Raw genomic sequence first — 23,993 nt, forward strand, 5'->3', positions numbered from 1 at the left:
CTAAGACTATGATAAACCCCTTAAAGCCTGAAAACACAAATTATAGCCAGAAAACTGTAATTCTTTGAAGTGGAAATGTTTATTTCACTTTCTACTGAAATTAAAAAAAAATCCAAATTGCCATAAAATTTAACAAATATATATTTTTTGTGTCTCATTTGATACATTAGGTGTTTTTGGTAACTGATCATCCGCTTGAGGGCATTTTTTGATCATTTTCAAATTGTATTCAGAAGTGTTTTTTTTTTAGGAATTTATGATCATATTGATTAGATAGAGGTATCATAAAAGTATGCATCAAATATGATACAACAGGCTTTAATGGGTTAAAGGTGAGTGTTCTGTCACTTATCCTGACACAGGTTGAAGGTATGTGGTAACAGGGCAAAAAAAGTGCTCATGGAAGATTATAAGGATCCGTGAATGAATGTGAGAGTCCATGAAATTTGTGCATAGAGGGTAAGTACAAAAATGGATCAGATTTATCCTGAGGGTTTCTTTGAGTGTTTTATAAAGACCCATGCCTGCTCTGTGGGGCTTCTCCTGGAAAAATTAGAATGCACAATCACAATGTGCTGAAAGGTGAGCTCATGTCATGAAATTATTTTCAACTGGAGTTTGTAACAGAATCCTATCCTTTGCCGGTTCACTCTCCTCGTCTTGGCAGGAGTCTCGACCCTGCCCCGAGGCAAAGGTGAATTTTGCATGCACCCCCATCTCCAGCTTTCTGCACTTTCTGCAATGTTTAATTCATTTCAGCTTCACTTTTTGAGATGCACATGCACATAAGTCTGAATTTATTCCAACAGTTGTCTGCATTGATGGAGAAAAGTGATGAAATTTTGTAGAAACAATTTACCACTGGTTAAATTTATTGTTTTACAACCTGTCCCACATAGGATTTAATAAAATACTAATTCAGGTTTCAGATTTGTTTACAAAACGACATCTCAAGACAGAAAATGTCAACTGAAGAACTGTCAGTGCTGAAAAAATGTGGGTAAAAATACTATTATGTAAGACAGTACTGAGGAATATTTACAGATCATTTATATTAGCTTGGCTAATTTGATTTCCTGGCACTTGATTTGATCAATTACATGGAAATTTACATTTTATACAGTAGGAACTGACTGTATGTTTAACAGTGCAAATCAAAGACTTAGTATGCTTCTGTCAAAGCATAAAACATGGAATGTGTACAACAGTTTGATAAGTAGTATTTTGCAAATATCTTGCAATATTCAGTGACTTTGTTTGGGGAAAAAAATCTAATTTAAATATTAATACTATTCCTTTTTTGGCATTTGTAAAGGATATTTTTAACCAATGGTGCTTTAAAATAAGTCAACATCCCTTTTATGTGCTTTAAATTTACATTTTGCCCACATGATGACAGCTTTATACATAATTCATCTGTACATTTGTACACTTTTTTAGCATCGTTGTATGACGATGGCGAATCAGCAAACAGCAGTCCTTATAAGGACGGTCCTGAGTCAGAGGCAGGGCCGGTTCTCAGAGGAGGGGGGTAGGGCATCATAAGTGAGCATGCTCAGAGCTCTGGTCACTGTCGTGACTGTCCTCATTGGCTAAGGAGTCCGTCGAGTGGTGGAGTGCTGCGATGCCAGAGAACTCTGACGGCAGCAACGTTCCCTTTTTCACATTCACCAGTTCTTTCTCTCGAGCTGCTGCACCCTGCTGGCCGCCCTTCACTCTTTTCCACTTCATCCTCCTGTTCTGAAACCACACCTTCACCTACAGAGAGAGCAGACAGAAAATGTCAAAGTCACAGCTCTTGAAGAGAGTAAAATAATCAGGAGGAATTAGAAGAACTGGCTGCAAATTTCTGCAAAAGCTTGGCTGTCATTTCTATTGCAGCAATTACATGTAAATGCTCAGCTCCATCTGCCACTTGGCGTCTACCTGTTTTTCCCTGACTCAACAGCCTTCACCATATTTACGTCTCTCAGATTGATGATTAAGCTGTTGCTTAAAACGGCGTACACGTCAAGAAGCAGCAGAGGCCCTCTGAGTGTCGACACATGTGCCTGAAGGGAGGGGGGAGGAGGTGAGGGGAGGCTCAGTCCTGTCACGCAGGGTGGGGTGAGTTTATTTTTGGGGAGTGTCATACTTGGGGGACTGAGCGGTCACATGGTCAGGAAGCGAGTTGACAGCACAAACGTTTGTCTTAAACATCAGGGGCGTACGGTATGCTGAGTCTCACCTTGGATGCTTTACAAGCCACAAGGCCTTTTCTGAGAGCAGAGGGGGAGGAGGGTCAGGAGGGGTGAGAGTCCAGCAAAGGATCACTTATATATGCCAGGGTCTGATGTCAGACTAAACATGTGACCCTCTGGGGTTGCCTGTATTCACACTTCACACCTTCCTACCTGCACTGTAGCTATAGGAACAGCAGTGGTAATAATAATATGACTGTAGTTACAGGTATTTATATGCATTTTTCTAAAGAGATAACAGAGAACAAACACCTTACATTTTTTATTAAAACTATAATAACATTTAAGAAATAGGTTTCATCTGGTAAAAACAGTCAAAATGAGGTTCTTTGGTAGGAAACTCCTGTACATTCTGTATTCAGACTAAGTGCAACAATTAGTCCACAGTTTTGAAACGAAATTTGTGCTATACCACAGAGAGGGAGAGATGTTGTACTGCATATCAGCATTGCTGTGGTTCAGCACAAGATGACTGCTTATTTTCTAAGCTGCTTACAACGTGCCGCTCTGCAACATTCTGAAACCCTACCAGCTCACACCACTGCAACTGGAGGAGATGACGACATAGTAAGCAACAGCTCCCACAGTCTCTCAATTTGTTGTGATTTCCTTCTAGGCAGTAAATCAGTCTCTAATAGAAGGGTAGTACTGCACTGTTTTTCCCTATCTCTATCACCATGATGTGCAAAATTAGGCTGTATGATTCCCGCATGAGGCGGATTCATCTTTTATTCCTTTTTGTAGAGATGCTGCATGTTTATGTGCACATCTGACGAAGAGAACAGGAGTGTTTATTACATTACATTACAAAACATTATCGGCTTGCAGCTTCCAAAAATCTGCAATTTGACTTACCGACTCAAAGGCGACACCGTTACACGGCCCATTTCAAGCTGTGACAGCTCAGTTCACTCAGGTAACACTGTTCTCTGCCTTGTTTTAAAATGGTCTGGAATTCTCTATTTACTGCTGTGGTATAAAAAAAAAACAGTACTTTTGTTTAATCTTTACAAGTGTCTTAAGTTAAAACTCTGATATCCTCACAGCTCTAGCTAGTTGGTAGTTTTACTGTTTTGGTGTGTGGACAGTAGGGCTGAACAATTTGGGAAAATAATCTAATTGTGACTTTTTTTACCCAATCTTGCAACTGCGATTTGAAATGGTATTATTCCTTAAGTTCCACATCTTATGTATTATCCAACAAACAAGCAATAAATCATTCTATATTACAAGAACCACAATATAAGACTCAACAAGGGATGAATAAAAAGATTTGATAAAATACCTAATTGTGATGATTTTGACTCAGTTTGTATTTCAAACTGAATATGAATTGTTGTACTGTCAATCACATATGTAATAAGAAAAGAGTCTAAAAATGAAGAAAGTAGCACTTTTTGTAGACTATTCTAAAAAAAATGCACTTATGCACTTCAATGATTGCATAATTATGTAATGCAAAATATCTCTGCTGCTGCAAAAAAAGTTTTCAAACTGGTATTTTGACATAAATTCAGGTTAAAGAAATATTGCACCTACTGTGATTTGAAAATTGCAGCAGGCCATACTGCGATTAATCTAATTTTTGATTAATTGCCCAGCCCTACTGGACAGCAGACCTGTCCTTGTCCATGGGTCCTAGGTGCAAACATAGACTGTATTAATATACGTAAAGTTTCTGCATCCATCGGTTCCTGAAGAGCCATGATGGAGCCATAATGATCAGTTTTAGTTACTCCCAGGGGTGGAAATTCGCTCATTTAATTTAGTCAAAGTACTGTAGATGAGTATTTTTTTTTTATTGTACTTTTCAAATTATTAATTTTTACTTCAACTTCAGTATGTTTTGGGGGAAGTACTCTACTTCACTACATTTTTAAAAACATCAAGTAATGAGTAACAAATTAAGCACTAAAAGCCAAAGTAAGGAGGTCAAGCTTTCTGTAAGCAACATGAAACTGGCCAGTAATTTGGCTGTGACAGCACATGATGATCGGTAGCACTTAACGAGAGAATGATTGATTGAACGATTTCACATTTCGAAATAGCTGCTGCATTTTACTGTAGAATAAGACACACCTTATAGTGAACAGCCATTTTGGACATTCATATTCTCTTGTTGTTATCTATTGTTTACTTGTAGTTTAGTAGATTTATAGTTTCAAAGTGTGGGAGAGTGAAACTCCCATAGGAGAAAATAAGTTATTCAGGGGACACCCATCCCAATAAAAAATACAAGATAAGCAACTATCTCATCTTTAAATATCTAATTTTGAACATTTTATGTTTTTGATATTTTGGTTCATATGTCTTTAAACATCCATCTAACCCAGGCAATCAGCTATTTAATTTCGGTATAACTACTATACTATACGACCTGATTATTATGCTCTAATTTAGTGGGAACTATGAGTTTGCGTCTATGCAGGTGATGTGAGATTACATAACTGCAGATCATCCTCCAACTTCATCCATGCCTGGTACTCACTTTTGATCATTGTCAGTGCCAAAAACAGCACTTGCAGAAGCTCTCTTAGTGTTCATGGTGCCAAATCTCTTGGTTAACTCCTTTAACTTCCTGGTTTTGGTGACTAGACTTAACGCTTTGTCTCAGTTTGACCCCAGGGTTTACATAGCCTTATGCTGTCATTAGCTTGGACATCTTTGCAAATTAAATGCTGTGGATGTTGAACATCATCAGGACCACTGCAGGAAAATCCTGACTTAAATGGTTGACTCTGTAGTATAGTCTCTGTAGTAATTAAAAATCTGTCCATTTTGCCCCACACATGGCAGAAGTTAGCCAAGCAAATCACCTTGTTTTCCTAGTTTATGGTTCCATGCCTCCCCTTGAGTTCAGTGGCCAGCCTCACACTTTGAAACCGCTGTTATAAATCTTTAATTTTACTTCTCCATAAGTAAATTCTAATCATAGTAACTGTATTTTTACTTGGGGACAATAATTGTGTACTTCTTCCACCTCAACAAGCAACTCAACTCAACAACTTTAACTCACCCATGCCAGCCAACTCAGACACATCCTTAACTGCCTTATTAGAAACCTTGTATATAGATAAATATATATTTACATTTAAAGAAGGAAGCCTCTGTTTATATTGCTCGTATTTGAGTTCCTTTGTTGAAAAATCACCATTTAACTGTTGTATTTTACCAAAGGAGATTCCTTGGCTTTTGGTGCCAGTCTCAGTGAAGACCCAAGGAACTTCCTTTTTTGCACCTCAACATTCGGTGAAAAACAAAGCCAATGCAGCAGTGCAAAAAAAGGAGCTACTGGACTCATTGAGTCCGGCTCATAAACATTCCCTGTGTAAAAGCTGCCATTTTGACAGCAGAAATAAAAATGTTTATAGCAGGTTCAGAAAGATTTTGGTATCAGTAACTGATTTATTTATTAGCACACACTAAGCAGGGAGGTCGTATTTTATAGCTCACCTATCTGATGATATTAAGGCTAAGAGTCAGGCATAAACCTGGATAATTAGGGATGGACGGAGAGTACTCATAGATGGGAATGTGGTCGCTGTTTGCCAGGAGGTGAAAGGCCTTAACTCTGTCTCTTTTCTTGTGTCTTGGTTGATTGAAAGTTAAATGAAAAAATAATTTCCAATATGGTGAATGCCACTGATAGGCTTCAATGTCCATGCTGTATATGGTCTATGTTTGCCACTTGGGTACAACTAAACTTTTTTTAGTGAATTGCTGAGGCTCGGAGAGGATAGAGATTGCTGATATTAGTAAAGAGCGGGTTATGTAAATCTTTAAGTCAACACTGAATTTCTTTAATCGTTGTTTTGTTCAAAGAAAATGTATGAAGAAAATGCTGCTGTTAATATGTTTCAAAGAACATCGGCTCAATTTTTATAACATGGTTTGCAGGCCTAAAGATGTATAGATGTCATTATTTGGCATCGTTTTTCTAAATGATGAAGTCGGGTTGACTCATGCCACTTATTTTTGTTCTGTTTCTATGACTGTATTTTACTGTGCTATTGCTAACAAGGTAAATATTAATAGTCATTTGATTGCATCTGAAAATACTTGTATTTACATTAAAGTTCCAAGAAGTATTGAATGTCGGACTAAATTTAGCCCACTTTGATCCAGATGTTTGCACTTATTAAAAGATATATTCAATATGGATATTTCTTCCAAAAAGTCAAATTCAGTGGTTTTCCCCTCATGTATAAACTCCAAACACCGAGACGTCTTGGCCCTGTAGCTCCACCTCTGCCATGGCCTTCAATAAAACCATCAATCAAATAACTCCAAACAGCTCATGCTGTATAAATCAAGCTCCGTATACAGCCGGCTGTTTGTATTGCCAATATTTACCTCACTATCTCCTGGCTGTATATTTTCCCTGACAAAACTCGACGTCACACATAACTAACGCCGCTCAAGCTGAAGGAATTTCATGCACTTTTTATGCCACTTGGAGCCACAAAAAGATTAATTGCAACAGTCTGGGAGGCTGAAGTGGAATAATTATGGCAGACTGTGAGTTGTGAGCCTGCTGAGTTGAATGGAGTTTCCCTGACATGGAGGCACTCAGAGGTATTCCTTCAAAGTTTTTACACATTTAGTAATAAAAGCAAAAGCTGAGGGTTAGCAACACATTTAATAATACATCCCTCATTTTTCACGTTGAATTTTTCCATTCCTTTTAGATTTGGCCATCAGAGCCTAAATCCAACTGTGCAGGTTTACTACTCACATTACTTTAAGAGAAACTTAAAACCCACCTGAAGACATTTTTAGTGACTGTGAGACATTCCCTTTGTTAAACACTTTTAGATCCTAGACAGCTATGTGGGGAAAAACTTATGTTTTTAGCACAAGTAGTCCAACCGGCCCTTAGCTGGCTCTATGATTGGTCCCCTGTAACATCAATCAGAAAGCCCACTCTTATAGCCACTGTTCCAGTTAAACAATCTTTTGCCAATTCTTTCACCTTTTTTTTCAGTATGATATGTTGAAATTGTTACTTCAACATAGTTAAAAGGTGTGCTTCTGCAAGAACAATTCAAGAAATTAATATATTGATAATAAAGACATTAACTGATAAAATTCAGTGACAATAGAGGCATTCTTTACTTTGTCAAGCGACTGCACAGGTGTAATGGTGGAATGTGATCCACCATTAAGCCCAGAGAAAAAGAAGAAGCAACAACAAAACAACTTCAACAGCTTTATGGCAGACTAAGAATGTTGTCAGAAGTATCTATTAGAGGTGTTATTCACCAGTTTAATTATGATACGAAATTACATGATAAAATGCCACCTGATACATGACCCGATACAATACAACACGATCCAGTACACTACAATAAGACATGATACGACCTGATACAATGCAACATGATCCAATACACTACAATACGAAACGACCTAATATGATACGGTATGCCACGACATGGCACAATACAACCCGAAATGATACAAAAGGACATGATACAAACCAATATGCTACAAAACAACATGACCTGATATGATACAATATGACACGATGTGACCCAATAACGCTACAACACAACATGATACAACCCAGTAGGATACCATATGAAATTATACAGCCCGATATGATACAATATGACATGATACGACCCAATAGGATACCATATGAAATTATACAACCCCATACGATACAATATGACATGATACGCCCTGATACGATACAGTATGAACATAGACTGTAGAAAGAATTGGACAAACCCTGTGTGACGTCAGTCATCTGCTTACAATAGGCGGACTCAAACAGCTCTTGAAGCCAATCCGTGGAGGCTTCCATATTGAAATTGCGGTCTCAACCAAATTTTGGATCAACCTAATGGCCCGCCCACTAAGCGCGACTTCCTGTCAGCCTGCTAGCTAGCATTCTCTCCATTGGACAGAAATGGAGCCTCTGCCTGCCGAGCTATCTGTCAATCAAATGAGATGCGCCAATCAGCTTTCATCCTAAATATAATCCAAATGATCGTGGTACAAAAATATCGCCCCCCCACCCCACCCCCCACAGTGGGAGCACAATAAGACACTAGCTAACGGTTGGTGTGTTGAACCAGGCTGTAAACCAGTTTATTTCTAGTGTCAAAACCGGCTGTTTAACATGTGTCCAGACGGGAGTTCCAGTGCTCCTGCAGTCAGCCTCAAGTGGACACTTGTGGTATAGCAATTTTTTGCACTTCCGCATTGGCTTCATTTTTCAGGACCAGAGGTTGCCGCCTGAATATGACATGATAAGACCTGATACAATACAAGATGACATGATACAACCCGATATGATACAATATGACATGATACAACCTGATACGATACAATTAGATATGACCTGAAATGATACAGTATGACCCGACGCAGTACAATAAGACATGATATGCTACAATCCTACACGACACAACCCAATAAAACATTACCAGATCTTATACAATACACCCAATACAACCTGATACGCTACAAAATGACATGACCTGAAATGCAACAAAACGACCTGAGACAACCTAATATGATACAATACAACACAATACTATTGATCACAATATAATAGGACAGGATACAACCCAATACAATACAATAAGACACTATACGCTTCAACACGGCATGACACAACTCGATACAATATGCTACAATAGGACAAGACCCAAAATGATACCATACGTCCAGATAGGATCCGATGCAATATGATGTGACACGATACAACAGAATATGACATGACCTGATAACATACAACACAACATGATAACAATACAATAAGACATGACATGTTATGATATAAAGCAACCCGTTGCAATACAACATATCACAGTGCAATTTCCTAATTCAAAAAGGGAGCCTAAAATCATCAAGTTCACTCAGCTACAGAAAAAAAAATGTTTTGAAAGTGTAACTGCTGAAATGTAATCTGCATTTAAATGGTTGAAACTGTTTTTGTTTCATTTCTAATTTCTGCACTGACTTAAAGCCAGGATTAGAGATTATGGCATGAACCACCATAAAACGAACGTGCTATAGATTAAAATGGAAACAAATCAACAGTGAAAAGGTAAATGTTTGATAACACAAGGTCCAGATGACTTTTTACTTGCCCACGGTGAAATGAGACTTAAAGGAGCAATGCTGCAGAGAGACACTGCAGCGGTGCAACTGAAGTGTGCTTAAAGGGACAATAAAGCATGCAATTAAGAAAAAATTGATGCACTAATAATGTACCCCAAATATGGACAAAATCTGGAGCTTAAGCTAGATAACTGTATTGTGAAAACTGGCCTGACCATTAATCTGAAGCCTTCATTATTATGACGCTGTAGGAGCACAGGTCTTTTATAACTGACTATTAATATTGTTAGTTCAGAACTGGCTAGTAGACCCTAAAGGGATTGACAGCAGGTGGCTGTTGTCCTGCTTATTTGAACTCTAGGTGGTGGCATACGTTGTAAACTCAGGTTTCTGTCTCAGTTTTGAAGTTCTTCTTTACCAGACTTGGCATATAAGCTAAGCTTTGTATGTTTTCTCTTGCTAGGAGTTCTGTAGGATCCAAAGTGCGTCGTAACACTTTTCATCAGTGATAACGGGGCTGAGTGTCTCACAGCTCGGTAAACAGTGCAGACAGTATGTCATTGTTAAGACTCAGACAGGTAACGCCATCGTTGCTGAGAGCCTGCATTTTTACGCATGCTAGCAGTACAGCTGACCAGTCAGTATGAGTCAGGACTGCAGCCACTGTGAACCAGTGAAGTTGGAGAGGATGCAGTGGGAAATATCAGCGGTGGCATTTTGCTGTGCTCAAACTGTCTGCTGTTTGAAATATAGTTAAATAAAGAAAATTTTGAATCGATTAAGAATCATAGAAATTAGCCTTTGCAGTTCTTATATGAATCTGATTTTTTCTATTACTTCTAACCTGCCATCCAAAAATAGCAATAACAGTTCCACAGCATTACCTTGTTACCTACGTACCTGATTACTGGTAGCTCATATGGCTGTAGATTTCTCGTGGCTCACAAATAAGTGGGCCAAATACAAATTACCCTGATTTAATGGGTATTAATTCCAACAGGGAATGAGACCAGCCAGTATTAATAATGGCTCTTTTCCAGTTGGGTTTCCTTAATCTGGACCCTTGAAACAGCATGCACAATAAAAAACAGGGCCTCACTGCTTAATAGGATGGAGGGAGGGAGATCTTTGCGTACATGTAGCTGATGAAATCATTGCACTCTTTTGTTAAGAATGACATAGGTCCTATAATTCTCAACTACATTATCTGTGAGGATCATGTGTGTATTTGTGAGTTCTTCTGTGATTTGCACCTAAAGCATCGCCTGAAACTCTATCCTGTGTTCTCGCCCATGTCTGTTCTTTACATTCAATCTACTCTGTATCACACTGCAACATATCACTGGCAAGGTGTCAACTAAGTGTGACTTATAGCTTCCAAGCGGGTGTCAGAGAACAACAGGCTGTTCGTCGTTTCCTTCCCCCCACCATTTGTCTCCTGTTATTTATTTCATGTGCCTGCATTTTTACAGCAGCCGGCCCACGCTCAGAGACCAATTTGTGCTTTCAGGGGTAGTGGGAGAGAGGAAGTGACTTGCTAGACAGCGTTTCCTTCGACCTGTCTCCCTGCTTTGGTTCTGGCCTGCATGAAAGAATAGACAGGAACATCTGGAATATGATAGTCCCGTCACACAGCCACATCTGGAGCACAATAGCCCCTCACACCAGAGTTACAAAAACACAGTAGCAAGCCCAAAAGCCTCCCTGTCGTCCCGAGGCTGACTCTGTTTTCACAACATGGCATTAATGTGCTAATGGGAGGGTCAGTAATGTCTAAACCCAAGGGAGAATGAACTGCGGGTGGTGGGAACGTACTTGTCTCTCAGTGAGGTCGAGGTTGACGGCGATCTCGTAGCGTCTTAGTCGGGTCAGGTAGTTGTGGTGGGCGAACTCGGCCTCCAGCTCTCGGATCTGCTCCTTGGTGAATGCCGTCCTCTCCTTCCGGGGTTTGCTGCTCACGTCTGACTTGTAATTCCCGTCCTGGGACTCTGAAACCAAACACCGCACAGGTTTTCAGTTCCACTCAGAGCAGATTTATATGCAGCAAAAATAAAAATAAAGCGGCTGTAATGTGGCAGGTGCAAGTCGGCCGGGGAAGAAAGGAAAGGTAAGAGAAACAATGGGAGCTGTCAGTCACACTTTATTGTTCACTCTTTGTTTATGAACACTTTAAGTGGCTGGAAGGACTCACACAGCCTCACATGTGGCAGCTGTGCTGCTACAAAAGTCTGGGTTTTATACTGCCAACATGGACTTAATTTGCCTCCGTCTTTAAAGCTTCTGCTGCTACAACTTTAGTTTTAGAATACAGAATAAAGCAACCCAGCAGAATATGGGAAAAATAATGAAATAAAAGCATTCATCTTATATAGCCGTATATTGTACAATAAATAAATATACATTTGCAAAAAGTTCCAAAAATGTACATTATTTAAGCAGAGTAACCAAACATTATAAAAATAAACCAATAAGATTATTAAAGAAAGACATTGTAAGTCTTGCAAGAAAATTTGGTTATGTCCCTAAAGTGCTGTATAATATGATATACAAGGCAGTAATTTCACCTTACACATTAATACAGAAAATGTGCAAAACATTATCATGCATGCTTACATCTACACGTTTAGATTGAAACTGTAGGTCATAAGTGTCAAACTCAAGGCCGGGGGGCCAAATCCAGCCTATGGAACAGTTAAATCCGGCCCGCAAGATGATCTCATATTTCTGTTCTAACTGGACCGTCAGTCTGAGGTCTGCAGATTTCCTCAAGTATAAAAATGTAAACTTATCCTTGATGATTCAAAATTTCCTTGTTAAGTTACAAAATCTGAAGAAGTAAGGAGTCAAAATATTAAGATAAGAAGTCAGGAATGTGGGACAAGAAATTAATTTGTGTTTTAATTGCACATTTTCAATTTAGCATCTCACAATTAGGACTCAAACTTAGGATTGTGACTTTTAATTTCATACTTTAAGCATTTCAACTCATAATTTAACTTCTCATATAATATTTTGAGCTTTACGATTCAGAATTCTAATTTTTAAGTCATATTTTGACCTTTTTAACCAACTATTTTGTATTTTACCTCATATTTTCAACTCCAAACTTTGACTTCCTAATCCCATATTTTGACCTTTTAGACTCACAATTTAAGATTTTGAATCATATTTTGAGTTTTAATTTCATGATTACAAATTTTATTTCAAATTTTGACCTTTTAAACTCATGATTTTGACTTCTATCTAATATATTTGCCACTAAAAAAACATAATTTTTAAAAATTTTGATTTCATGTTTTGACCCTTTTGAACCAATAAATTTACTTTTCTCAGATTGGGAGCCTTTAAACTTATCTTTTTAACTTTTTAAATGTCAAAATCATTTATCATCAGTGCTAAGTTTTTTGGTCATATTTTATTACTGGTGAAACAATGTTGGCAGTTTCTGGTTAAAAAAAAGTGACCCTGTTAGGCCCTCAGGTTAGTCCTGAATCCAGAATCTGGCCCCTGCTGTGATTGAGTTTGACACCACTGCTGTAGGAAGATAAAATAAAAAATGCTAATTATAATTAAGGTACCAAACTAGATGGCAAATAGGCATGACCCATTTTATTTTCAAATCAGTGATTAGTAGTGTTAACAATCAAGGATTTTGGAGCTTAAAATAAGGATAGAATTTAGAAATGTTGCATTAAGGGATGGGAAATGATTGATTTCCCAAATCCAAATTAATCTCAGAATTTTCATTGTTAATCACAATAACTCTCCCTCTTTGTTGTATTTTGATATTCCACTTATTTACATTTCAACCTTTTCTTTTTTTTTCACTGCCCTACATTAGGGGTAATTGGTTTCCTGTTTGGATGCGGTCCTGCTTTTATTTTGAAAGAACATAAGATATGTCAGGTAGAGCAATGATAATGGTTGTGTCTGAGGTCACACACTATTCCCTACTCCCTATGTAGTGAGCGGTCTGTAGAGGACTATAAGGTGAACTCATCTGCAATCTCCAGCCATGACATTAGCTGGGGATTGAATGTAATGGTAGAATTTCACTGAAAACTGATATTATACGGAATGTACAGTCACCAAAAAATATAAAATTATAAATTAATTTAAGGCTTTTTGAGTAGTTATGATGCAAATTTCATGCTGAACCTCATTTATATGTGTATACAGTCAATAGTCATCATCATAAAGAAAAAAAAATTACTTTGTCATAAATCTTTTAGTATTATAAAAACACATTACGTGTTTGGGGGGAACAAATTGCCTCAAATATGGACCTGTCTGTTTTTGTCATCATTTGTAGAGGAGGACAGAGGATAGAGTTGAAAACAGGGATGAGAGAGTGGGGGTGTGACATGCTGAAAAGGGGCCACAGGCCGGGCTTTAACCCTGACCAGCAGCGCACATGGGACGCCTTAACCACAAGACCATCTGTGCCCCATATTGACCTTTTCTGCGTTTTTGCGTTTTATATCCATTCTGGTTGTTCTACAGTACATCTAATGCATGACGATAATTATTGCTGGGATAGTCAGCGGTTGTTCACTAGTTTTCACAATGCATTGTGGGACACCACAATAAGAGTACAAAATATGCTACTAAATAGTTTATTCATTGTGCACTGTATTGTGCATAGGGTGTAAGCCTTTGACATTAAGCATCAAAAAGGGAATTTGTTACTGATTAAAAAGGAGACAAGTGAACAGTATAAAGATTCATGCTCTGATAACACAAGGAACAGATGACCTCTGAAGCTGTAAGTAGATGTTAAGGAACAGTGGTGGACTTATTTTTACTGAAATGGACACTAAAGTGTGCAATTAATGCATTTAAAAAAATAATCATGGACTAGTTATGGACCTAAATTGCATCATGATTGATGCCTCAATGCTAACAGCCCTAAATAAGGAGAATGGTGAGTAGTCAAATCTTATTTTTCCAAACAATCATATGTAGTGTTACGATACCGATCGTTATGTGATTCTTTAAAGCCGTGGCTCTCGTCTCGTGGGTGGTTCATGGAGCATTTTCCAGCGGGTCGCAGATGTGAGCTTGAGATTAAAAAAAGTTGGGACAAGTCTATATCGCAGTTATTTTAAGGTAGTAATATGAATATGGTAGGGTAGATAAAGCTGGTTGCTACCTGCCATTAAAGATTAAAAAAAGATTCGAGTACCACTTTCAATTTTATGCTTCTGCAAAGTGTGCTGTAAATACGACACATAATATAGATGAAATGAAATAAAGGCTCTCTTCTAGGACAAATGGGACTACAGTGAGTTTTGAATTTGGGTTGTGTTTTGTGATCATGAGAACGGAGGTGCGTCCTGAGGTGAGACCATTTCAGAACCACGACTTTAAAGGAGGATAGATCAAGAAACCATGTATTTTCAAGGTTCTAGGTATCTTTATTAAGACCAATAAAAGGTAAAGACGATAAATCACAGCCAAAAAAACTCACACATTCAGACAAAATACATTGAAAACTACAATAATGACGATATAAAACTAAAAGATTAAACTGAATCTAAGGCTGATTATGGCAGTTTGTCATTGAATGTGATTGACATGTTTACTCGAAAATGAAAAACCAATTGAGAATAAAATCCCTTGCACATATCATCTCCGCTTCAGCTCATAACCCTGGAAAAATGCTCTCTGTTTTGTTATTTCCACAAACTTTCCGAAGAAAACACGTACGGCTAATTTACCCTCCAGAACTTTCCTATTGTGCTCAGCCTCTGTGGTTTCTCTCTTGGACACGCGTTGCTCTCGAAGGCAGCAGTGATTGCATGCTAATTCATCTGCGGTCCTGTTCTGTAGTGTGTGTTAATCCAGCGGGCCCGCTTCAAGCCAGACTGTAAATAGTCCTGCAGCCCCAGAGCCAGGCTCACAGGGCCTGAAGTCACGTTAAAGCCGCTTTCCAGCCGGAGGGATCCCCTGTTGTTCTGTTTTTCTGACAGAAAGAGGATCTCCCTTCTAATTAAGTGGTTTTCTGGACAAAATAACTCCTACGGAAAGCTCTACTAAAGTTCTATTTGTATCCCACTGCATAGATTTAGAGATATATAGACGACGAGAATTCCTGCATGAGTTTTATGAAATGAAACAGATCATTGCTTGACCCTCCGCCCTCAGAGTCCAGCGCCCCTCGTGACCTTCACTTTCCCTCCCTGTAATTTCAAACTGAGCGCTCCGACAACTGTGTGCAGCTAAATCAAAACGTATTTATCCACTTTCTCTCCCTTTGTCTGGAAAACAGACACAGTGTAAAGAGAAATAATAGAATAACACATCCAGCTGCTTCAGAGCAGCAGACGCAGAGTTAAAACGAGCGCTAGACTTTTATGACACGGCCACGACACCGCAGCAATTAGGTCCCCGCTGTAACTTTCATCTCTCCACAAAAAAGAGGGAATAATATGAGAAAAATACACACTCCCAGACAGGACACGTCATCCAGGGTTCCCAAATGAGCTCAGGGCAGCAGGGACCCTCTCAGAAATAAGGTCTTACTCCTTATAATAGTCTGATAAACAGCAGTTTGCAGGGTCCTTTTTGTAGCTGAGAACTTTGTGTTTTACCCAGCAAAAAGTTGTGATATTCTTCCACATGATATTCTTTTAAGAGCTATGACATAAAGAAGGGTATGAGTGTATGCAGAATAAGCCCATTTCCTTTTTTAGTCTCTATACAGTAAACCCTGCTGCTTGGATGAAGAAGGAACTCACCTCACTCTGCCTCAAACTGATTTGTTGTTGCCTTTGTTGGCTGCACAAATTGAGCTGAAGGCCCTACTTTCTCTCAGCTTAATTCCCTTGTCATAATTTATTAATAATCTCTACAACTTGGAGTCAAGCCAGAGAGTGTCCAAACACAAAAGCCCATTTTTTTTTTAGGCGTACCAAAAAATGTAAGAGCAATCTGTAACATAAATTATTATCCATTTGAGGACTGGTCACCAGGCCCACCCACAGAAACAGCTGGGCCCCTAAAATGCCCAGGAGAATGGTCCCCAAACAAGTATGAACAGTAATAATATCGATGCATGTGCAGAGGTATTAGCATTAGCCTCCTGGCTATCATTTGACTCCTGGGCCAGACTCTAATCCAATCAGGATTTGGATTTGAAGCAGACTGAAAACAATTTGTTGTAGACCATGTGCACAGATTTCTCTGTCGTTAAGACTAAAAGTTCAGTTAGGCCTTCAATTAAGCATTTTTGTAATGGTAAAAATAAATTCAATCTGTATTTTTGTTCTTTCAAGTAATTTAGGTTTTTAGTAAAAGATAATCACTGCCCATTTTCAGGTCAGACCATGTCTTTGCTAGCCTCCATAATGTCCTGCCATGGAGCCTCTGGGCAGTGGTTAGGTGGTGCCTGCAGAAGGGGGTATGCTCTTAATCTATGCCCCACATTTTTTTCTAAGAAAAGAGGGAACTGCCCAGCTGCAACATGGGGCCCTTGGAGGTTAGCAGCGATAATGGTCCAACCTAAATCTTTGTTTCAAACCTAACTTCGTACCATTACTTGAAAGGAAAAAGACAAAGAATATGATTTATTTTTGCCATTACAAAAATTTTTGTTGCATGTCACAGGATGTCTATATGCAAAAAACCCTGCTGTTGTAACAATGAAAGTTCCATGCAACTTCCAATTAAACATTATTATAGTGGTAAAAATCAGTAAAATCTATATTTTTGTAACAAAAGATTTTCACTGCCCAAATTTAGGATGGACCAGGTCTTTGCAAACTTCCATGGGCCCCTTGATACCAAGAGGATCTTGCTGCAGACCTCTACGGTGGGGCGTTTGGCTGCAGACCTCAACAATCGGGCGACCTTGTCCATGGGCCAGGAATTCATGTGCATTACCCAAGCAGGAACCAGAATGGCATACTGAATGGTCAATATTTTCTACTCGCTGACAGAGGTTACGGTAAGTGGCTATTTTCACAACAACAGAATTTCATGAATAAAAATTAGAGGGGGATGAATTTAATTTTTACACACCTAAAATTAAGTAAAACCCAAAGAGGGTTAGGGTTACTCACCTGAACCTTACAGGTTAGGGTAAGGGTAAGGGGATAAAATTAAAAATAACACACCACAAACTAAGGATAACCCAGAGGGTTAGGGTTAGGCATCCGAGCCTTAGGGTTTAGAGTAAGGGGGATAAAAAAAGATAACACACCACAAACTAAGTAAAGCCCAAAGAGGGTTAGGGTTAGGCACCCGAGCCTTAAAGGTAAGGGTAAGGGGGAGGGGATATAATTAAAAAGAAAATACCACAAACTAAGGAAAACCCAAAGAGGGTTAGGGTTAGGCTTCCACACCTCAAAGGTAAGGGGGAGGGGATAAAATTAAAAATAACACACCACAAACTAAGGAAAACTTCTACAAGGGTTGGTACATTACTTCCTGTCCCATGGTTGAGGTCTACAACAGAGGAGCCAATATACCCCACCATAGAGGTCTGCAGCCAGATTCCTCTCCTTGATACAGGTGGCTCCCAGAAAGCTTTCTCCTTTTTTCCCCTCTTATGCCCAGTCCTGTTAAAAACCATTGGCACTATGTCCGCATATTGATGTTGTCAACATTGGCTAGGTGGTTGGGTCACACCCCATGTGTATGGTTCAAATCCAGCCTGTGGTCCTCTCCCAGAATGTCATTCCCTTATCACTCATCATTGTTTCCGACTCTATCCATCTCTGTAATTACCACATAAAAAGCCCAAAATCTAAAAAAAAGACATATGCTTTAGAAGCCAGTACTTAAAAATTTCCTGGTCATATTTTAGCCAAAACAGAGAGAAAACTTTTTTAATTGCACAGATACATAGGCAACTCTTGGTTAAGGGGGTACATCTAACCCCTGCTACTCACCAATTTCACCCAAATTTTGCCTCCACTTTCTTGAAATAGAAAAATTGCCCTTTACTGGGTGTAGATGACTTCCTGTTTTTGCAGCTGTGCTATCAGACGAATATCAATATTATTGATTTTTACTAAGCGTATAAATGCGTCTGAATAAATTAGTTAAATAAAATTAGGATTCCCCATTTAAAACATGTAAATAGGTTATAGATAGGCCAATAAGCACACTACTGTTAGTGGTTCTTACTGGAAAAACATTTTTACCTAACATTAGGCCTGGCATCCATTTTATTTTTCAACATAATAGCAACATAAACATTATGAGCAATATTTTCTTATCCTTCATCTTATTTAAAAATATTATTTTAAAGGGTCCAGATATCAGTTATGCCCCCCCATGTGCACGGGTGACCTGGGTTCGATTCCAGCCTCATGTTTCTCCCCCACTCTCTAATCCCCTTTCCCCACTCTATCCACTTAATTAAAGGCATAAAACCTTTAAAAAAACATGATATTAGAGTATCTTAAAAGCTTGATTTATTGCCCAGCCCTAGAGGCACATACAAAAGAGATTAAATACACCAACAAATTGCCTTATTTTCAAGGAAAAAGTGTGCTTTAGGCCACCTCAATCCTCTAATTTTACAGCCATGTGTTCAACAAAATAACTCCTAAAGTGTCTTTTATTGTTCCACGCTCAAATCTAGTAACTTTTTAAAGTGCGACCACTCCCTTCAGAGAAGTAGACTCTCCAGACACCAAGAAAGTCCACAAACTGACACTTTACAGGCCTAAAACAATCCCTCCTCACCACAAAAGAACAAGAAATAAGCAGGTGATGGAGAAAAACATCCAAAATTACTAGAGTAGTCGACTCATCTCATTAGCTCACGCTGTGCTCTTATTTAAGGCAACAATCCTGACCTAGAGGCTTCATATTTGAGCGATATTTGAGAAGGTAGCACTAGAATGAGCTCTCAAGTTTTGTTTTTATTTCTGAATCTAAATTCAGGTTTCGCTCAAGTTTCTGGTCCAGATGGTGAAACATGATCAGGGCTGGATCTCGTGCGACCAGGAGCGGTGTAATATTTAGACAGCTGATTGAGTCAGCGGCCCAGTTAGCCCCGATAATCAGCCTGATTGGTGTTAGCGTGGGGAGAATGCACAGCACATGTAATGAGTATGCAGAGAGTTTTCTTACAGGGGGAGAGGGCTTTAGAAGCAGGGGTTCGGTTTCAAAACGATTTCAAGAGAGAGAAGCGGAAATCTGTGATACGGTGCATTGAATCCTGCAGTTAAATATACTACTGTGACATTTTGCATGAATATCAAGGCACATTAAGACAAAAAAACCCCTGAAAATTAAGCTTTTAGTGCTTGTGTGAGTGCTCGCTCTGTATATATTTAGCAAAATCTGCATGACATAAATATTAAATCTTCAGCACCAGGGTTGTCACGATACAAGATTGAAAACAGAAACACAATACTAAGAAAAATAAATCACTTTTGGTACTTGTTTACATACCAGAGCAACAAAACAAGCAAGTCCTAGACTTCGAATATTGTGCAATTTCTGGTTTTCAATGCTGCAAGCAAAGTTTTGCATAAAGTCTAAATTGCACATAATCACAGGTACCAACTTGTGCAATTTAAACCCCTTTTTGTTCAAGTATAACCGAAGATATGACTTTTCTTTTACTTTTACCCCTTTTTTAATATATTTTTTATAAGTTAAAGGAGATTGCATCCCTTAAAAACAAACGTTATTGATAATTACAGAAAAAGAAAGCATTTTGACCTTCTTAAGCGCATGCTGTAGCTTCTTTAGCTGTGTTTAAATTAGTCAGTATTGTAGATTTGACCTCCTTCATAGTGACTTCACTCTGTTTATTTTGATCATTGCCTTTATTATCAAAGTTGCGCTAATATTTGCAAAGCCACTGCACTTTTCTTTTTGAGTGCACACCTGAAATGAACTGTAAAAAGGGAATAGCAGCTGTTGTTACCCATGCAAAAAAATCAAATCATAAAAAGAAAGAAATCAGTCAGAGGGCCAGTGCAGGTGTTTTTCTGTGCATTAAAAAAGTTTATTAAAGGGGGGGGTAGTCAGTGCTGACAGCCCGCGATCCTCAAAAGGACAGGCAGAACGACGAGCACACTTTCCCTGGAAAACTAAGAGCTCTCACTAATATCACGTTCCCTGAGAGAACTCCGGCGACCCGACCCCGGCAGTTTGTCACGCAGTGATTGATTATTGTGGTGACTGCAGGTTAGAAATGTCCTACATTTCCTTAGAGAGGTGGGTCCTTTTTAAGTGCAAGCCTAAATGTGCAAAGACATAACTCTAATTAAACGTGTATTACTTTTATTTTGAATTGTATATATTATTTATGATGCCAAGGTTTGTTAAGGACCATGCAACAATTCCAGGACAATGTAGGCTTTAAATGCATTCTTATATTCAAGAGATGTGCGGCTGTCTTTCAATGTAAGGCAAATTTGGCAAAATCCTAATTTTACATCGCATAGACTAAGCGTCCCTGAAGAGCTCAACCGTATTGCACTTTTCACAGCCGCATGTCTGACACCTAGTATCAATAAAAACACATTACATGCCAGCAAAGTTTTGTTGTACTTAAGTGTTTTACAACCAAAAACTACAAATTTATGCGGGGGTTCTGATGGCCCAGCGGTTAGTCTGCACCCCGCATACGGAGGCTGTAGTCTCCACACAGGCGACCCAGGTTCAAGCCTGTGGCTCCTTTCCACATTATTCCTCACACTCTCTTCCAGTATCCAACTCTCTCCTCTGTTCTGTCTGCATAAAGGCAGACGCCTAAAATGGATTTTGAAAATCATGCATTGCTTAATTATTTTAGTTTGCATGCTTTTAAGGCAAACTAAAGTAATTGTAAATGCAAAATTAGTTGTAATAAATATCTTAAATCAACTTTGACATATTCAGCACCTTAAGCAGTGATTTATTTTGTGATTTGAAGTGGAATAAAGCCAGAAAAGCTGTCGTTTATCGGGGTGTTAAGTGTTGCGCGAGGCGCCTGTGTTGTTTTTTACAATCCATGACATTACTTCTTTACTGTGAGTCTCTTTTTCTACCTTCTGAGAAGAGCTGCAACAAACCAGATGTGATTTTTATGCAAAAAATTCAGACTATAACATTTTCTTAAACATCAGTGTGCACCAGGCCACGCGCAGAAACTTTTGGTGTTCTATCAGAGCTGCAAACATCCTAAAGGCCACATTTTAAAGATTTAAAATCACAATTAAAATGTATTTGCTAATCTCCAGCTTCAATTTTTTTGTGTATGATTTGTGTATGAAAAAAGAAAAAGGAAAAAAATGTTGGAAAAGGATTTTACTTGAAGATTTTGGTTTTGCAATATCATGACTCAGTCCTGCAGTTATGTGTGGTCTTGTGCTTCCTGTTTTACTTTTTTTATTGTCAGATTTTTTGTAGTGTTTTGTCTTTTACTGCTGAGCTTGTTTGGTGCTATTTTTTGAGTATTTAATGTTGAGATTTATGTTTTTTTAAAGACCCATCTAGGGATGGGTATTGCAAAATAGCTCAGGGTTTTAATGCTGGAGTGTATGCTATAGTTTACTTCATAACTGTCCAGCAAAAGTAAACATGAAATTAATAGATTGATATGTGGCTATCAGCTTTATATTCAAATTTGCAGGATTGATTTTTAGGTTTTCCAGTCTCTGATTTAATAACAGATGATATAAAACCCTCCTCTCTCTGCTCCTCTTACCTGAACTGTCACTTTTCCTCTTGCCGTTCCTCTTCTCGGCCTCAGCAGGTGACAGAGTCTGTCTGCCAAAGTCTGCAGGCACACAGGAGGCCCCCGTAGGGGTGCTGCCGCCGGCCAGACTCGGAGTGCTGGCGCACATACTGGGTGCACCCGGGTGGCCCAGGTCAGGCGGCGTGGGACCGTTATCGTGGGACGAATGGGAGTGCGGGTGGCAGAGGTTGTGGCGTGTGCCCCCTCCAGGTGAAGGCATCTGTGGGATGTGCCAGGACGCGTGGTGCTGAGGTGGGTGGTGATGCTGCTGGGAGGGCAGGTGGCTGCGGTGCGGGTGGGGGTGGTGGTGGTGATGCTGCCCTGGAAACAGGCCGTCATCCACCTGGTAGCTGGAGATGATGCAGGGCGAAGGAGAGGAGGTCGAGGAGGAGGACGAGGAGGAGGCCAGGTCTGGGTAGGAGACGTGGTCCGAGCGTCCGTGCAGGGTGAGAGGGGACTGGGTGAAGGCGGGGTGCAGGGCCTGAGCCGGGGCGTGGGGGCTCCGCAGGCAACCGAACAGGGTGTGATCCATGGTGGGGGGGGGACACAGACACTCACAGCCCTCCAGAAAAGTTAGAGAAAAAGAGTGAAGTTACAAAAAATCAAAAAGATCCAAGCTCATATCCAAGATGCTTCTCCTTTTCCTTCCCAAAGCTTTTTCCTTAAGTTGAAAATCAACCCTAAAAAAAGTCAGAGTGGAAAGTAAAGTGTGTTTAGTGATAGGTGTCCTGTGATAATCCGTAGCGTGCGGCCGGTTGCCAGGCTGTACAGGATAAACAGTGAGCCGGGATCAGCTGCAGCAGAGCCTCTCGGATGTCAGGAGAAGCAGGAGACCGGAGCTCGAGGCTGGGAGCAGAAGGAGGTTCCTAGGAACTGCAGAACGAGGGGAGCCGGCGGAGGGGATGTTATAAATAGGGTGTAACGTGAGATGGAGGCTGGGTCACAGGCTGCATACGCGCTACTGACCACATACATACGATCGCCCTCCAAAAAGCTCAGCACAATAAATCTGCACTATTAAAAATGGCTGAGCCTCAGGAAAGAGGGACGTTTATTTTGGAGTTGGATCTGACCTCCGGTGGCCATCTTTTTTTTCCTGCAAGAAAGCAGCAGTAATGGTTCAAGGGTGGGACAGGGGGAGAAGGTTTGAAGGTGGGGGTAAAAGGGTGTGAGATGTCAAGGGTTAATTCAGTGTGTCAGCCTGTCTTTGTCAGTTTTGACCCGTTAAAATACTGTTAGTCTTTCCGAGAAAGGCGAGGACGCTTGTTGCTTCCTTATGAGTTGTGAGGGTTTCCTTTGCCCAGAGTTTTGTCTGCAGAGTCCAGAAAAAATCCTCTAATCTTTAGAGCTCCAGAGCTTTGGCTCTAGACTTATCAAAGCTGACAGTTTGTGTGTTTACATGCAGTAAGAAGAAGAAATATTAGAGTGACATGGTGCTAAATCAAATTCCTTGAGGCTGGCCTGAAACACCTATATAATGCAGTTGGAGATCCACTTATTTACATATGTACTCATTAATTGGACCCAAAATGGATTGTGTATTTAGGCTGGGTGTGTGTTTCCTGCATGACGGTTGTGGTATGTGTGTACTCCAGCTCACGGCATCACTGCTTTCAAACCACGTGTGTTTGCTGCATCTCCCTGCTGTCACACCTCTGTCTATCTTTAGATTTTTACCTCAGTAAATCTTTCTTCATTTCCTGTTGTAACAATCCATACGCTCTTTCTGTCATTCCCCCTCCCTTTTTCTTAATTGGTGGACGGAGTCCGCTCCCGCAAACGGGGTTGCACACAAATGACGTCACGCTCATCATGGAAAAGTGCCTGTCTGTCTGTCTTGTGGTGTATGTGAAAGCCGGTCACGAATAGCTGCAACTCGTGGAAAGGTTCTAAAAGTCAGGGTAGTTAGGCCCTCATTGAACGAGAAATTTGCCTCCGAAAAATCCTTTAACCACCAAGTCAAGTCAACTCTACTCAACTGCAGAAGAAGG

At 39.7% G+C, this 23,993-nt stretch overlaps 1 protein-coding gene across 1 annotated transcript; it reads right to left on the reverse strand.

Annotated features, from left to right (window-relative positions):
- Positions 1–331: 331 nt before the first annotated feature.
- meox2a (mesenchyme homeobox 2a) lies at positions 332–22,953 on the reverse strand. The gene is made up of 3 exons (XM_041793850.1): positions 21,973–22,953; positions 11,130–11,302; positions 332–1,758 (listed from the first exon to the last, which is right to left on the reverse strand). The coding sequence occupies exons 1-3, from the start codon at positions 22,532–22,534 to the stop codon at positions 1,540–1,542; spliced, it is 954 nt and encodes a 317-aa protein (XP_041649784.1). The 5' UTR covers positions 22,535–22,953; the 3' UTR covers positions 332–1,539.
- Between the last annotated feature and the right edge of the window lie 1,040 nt (positions 22,954–23,993).

The sequence above is a fragment of the Cheilinus undulatus genome, linkage group 8, assembly GCF_018320785.1.
Source record: "Cheilinus undulatus linkage group 8, ASM1832078v1, whole genome shotgun sequence".
Taxonomy (NCBI): domain Eukaryota; kingdom Metazoa; phylum Chordata; class Actinopteri; order Labriformes; family Labridae; genus Cheilinus; species Cheilinus undulatus.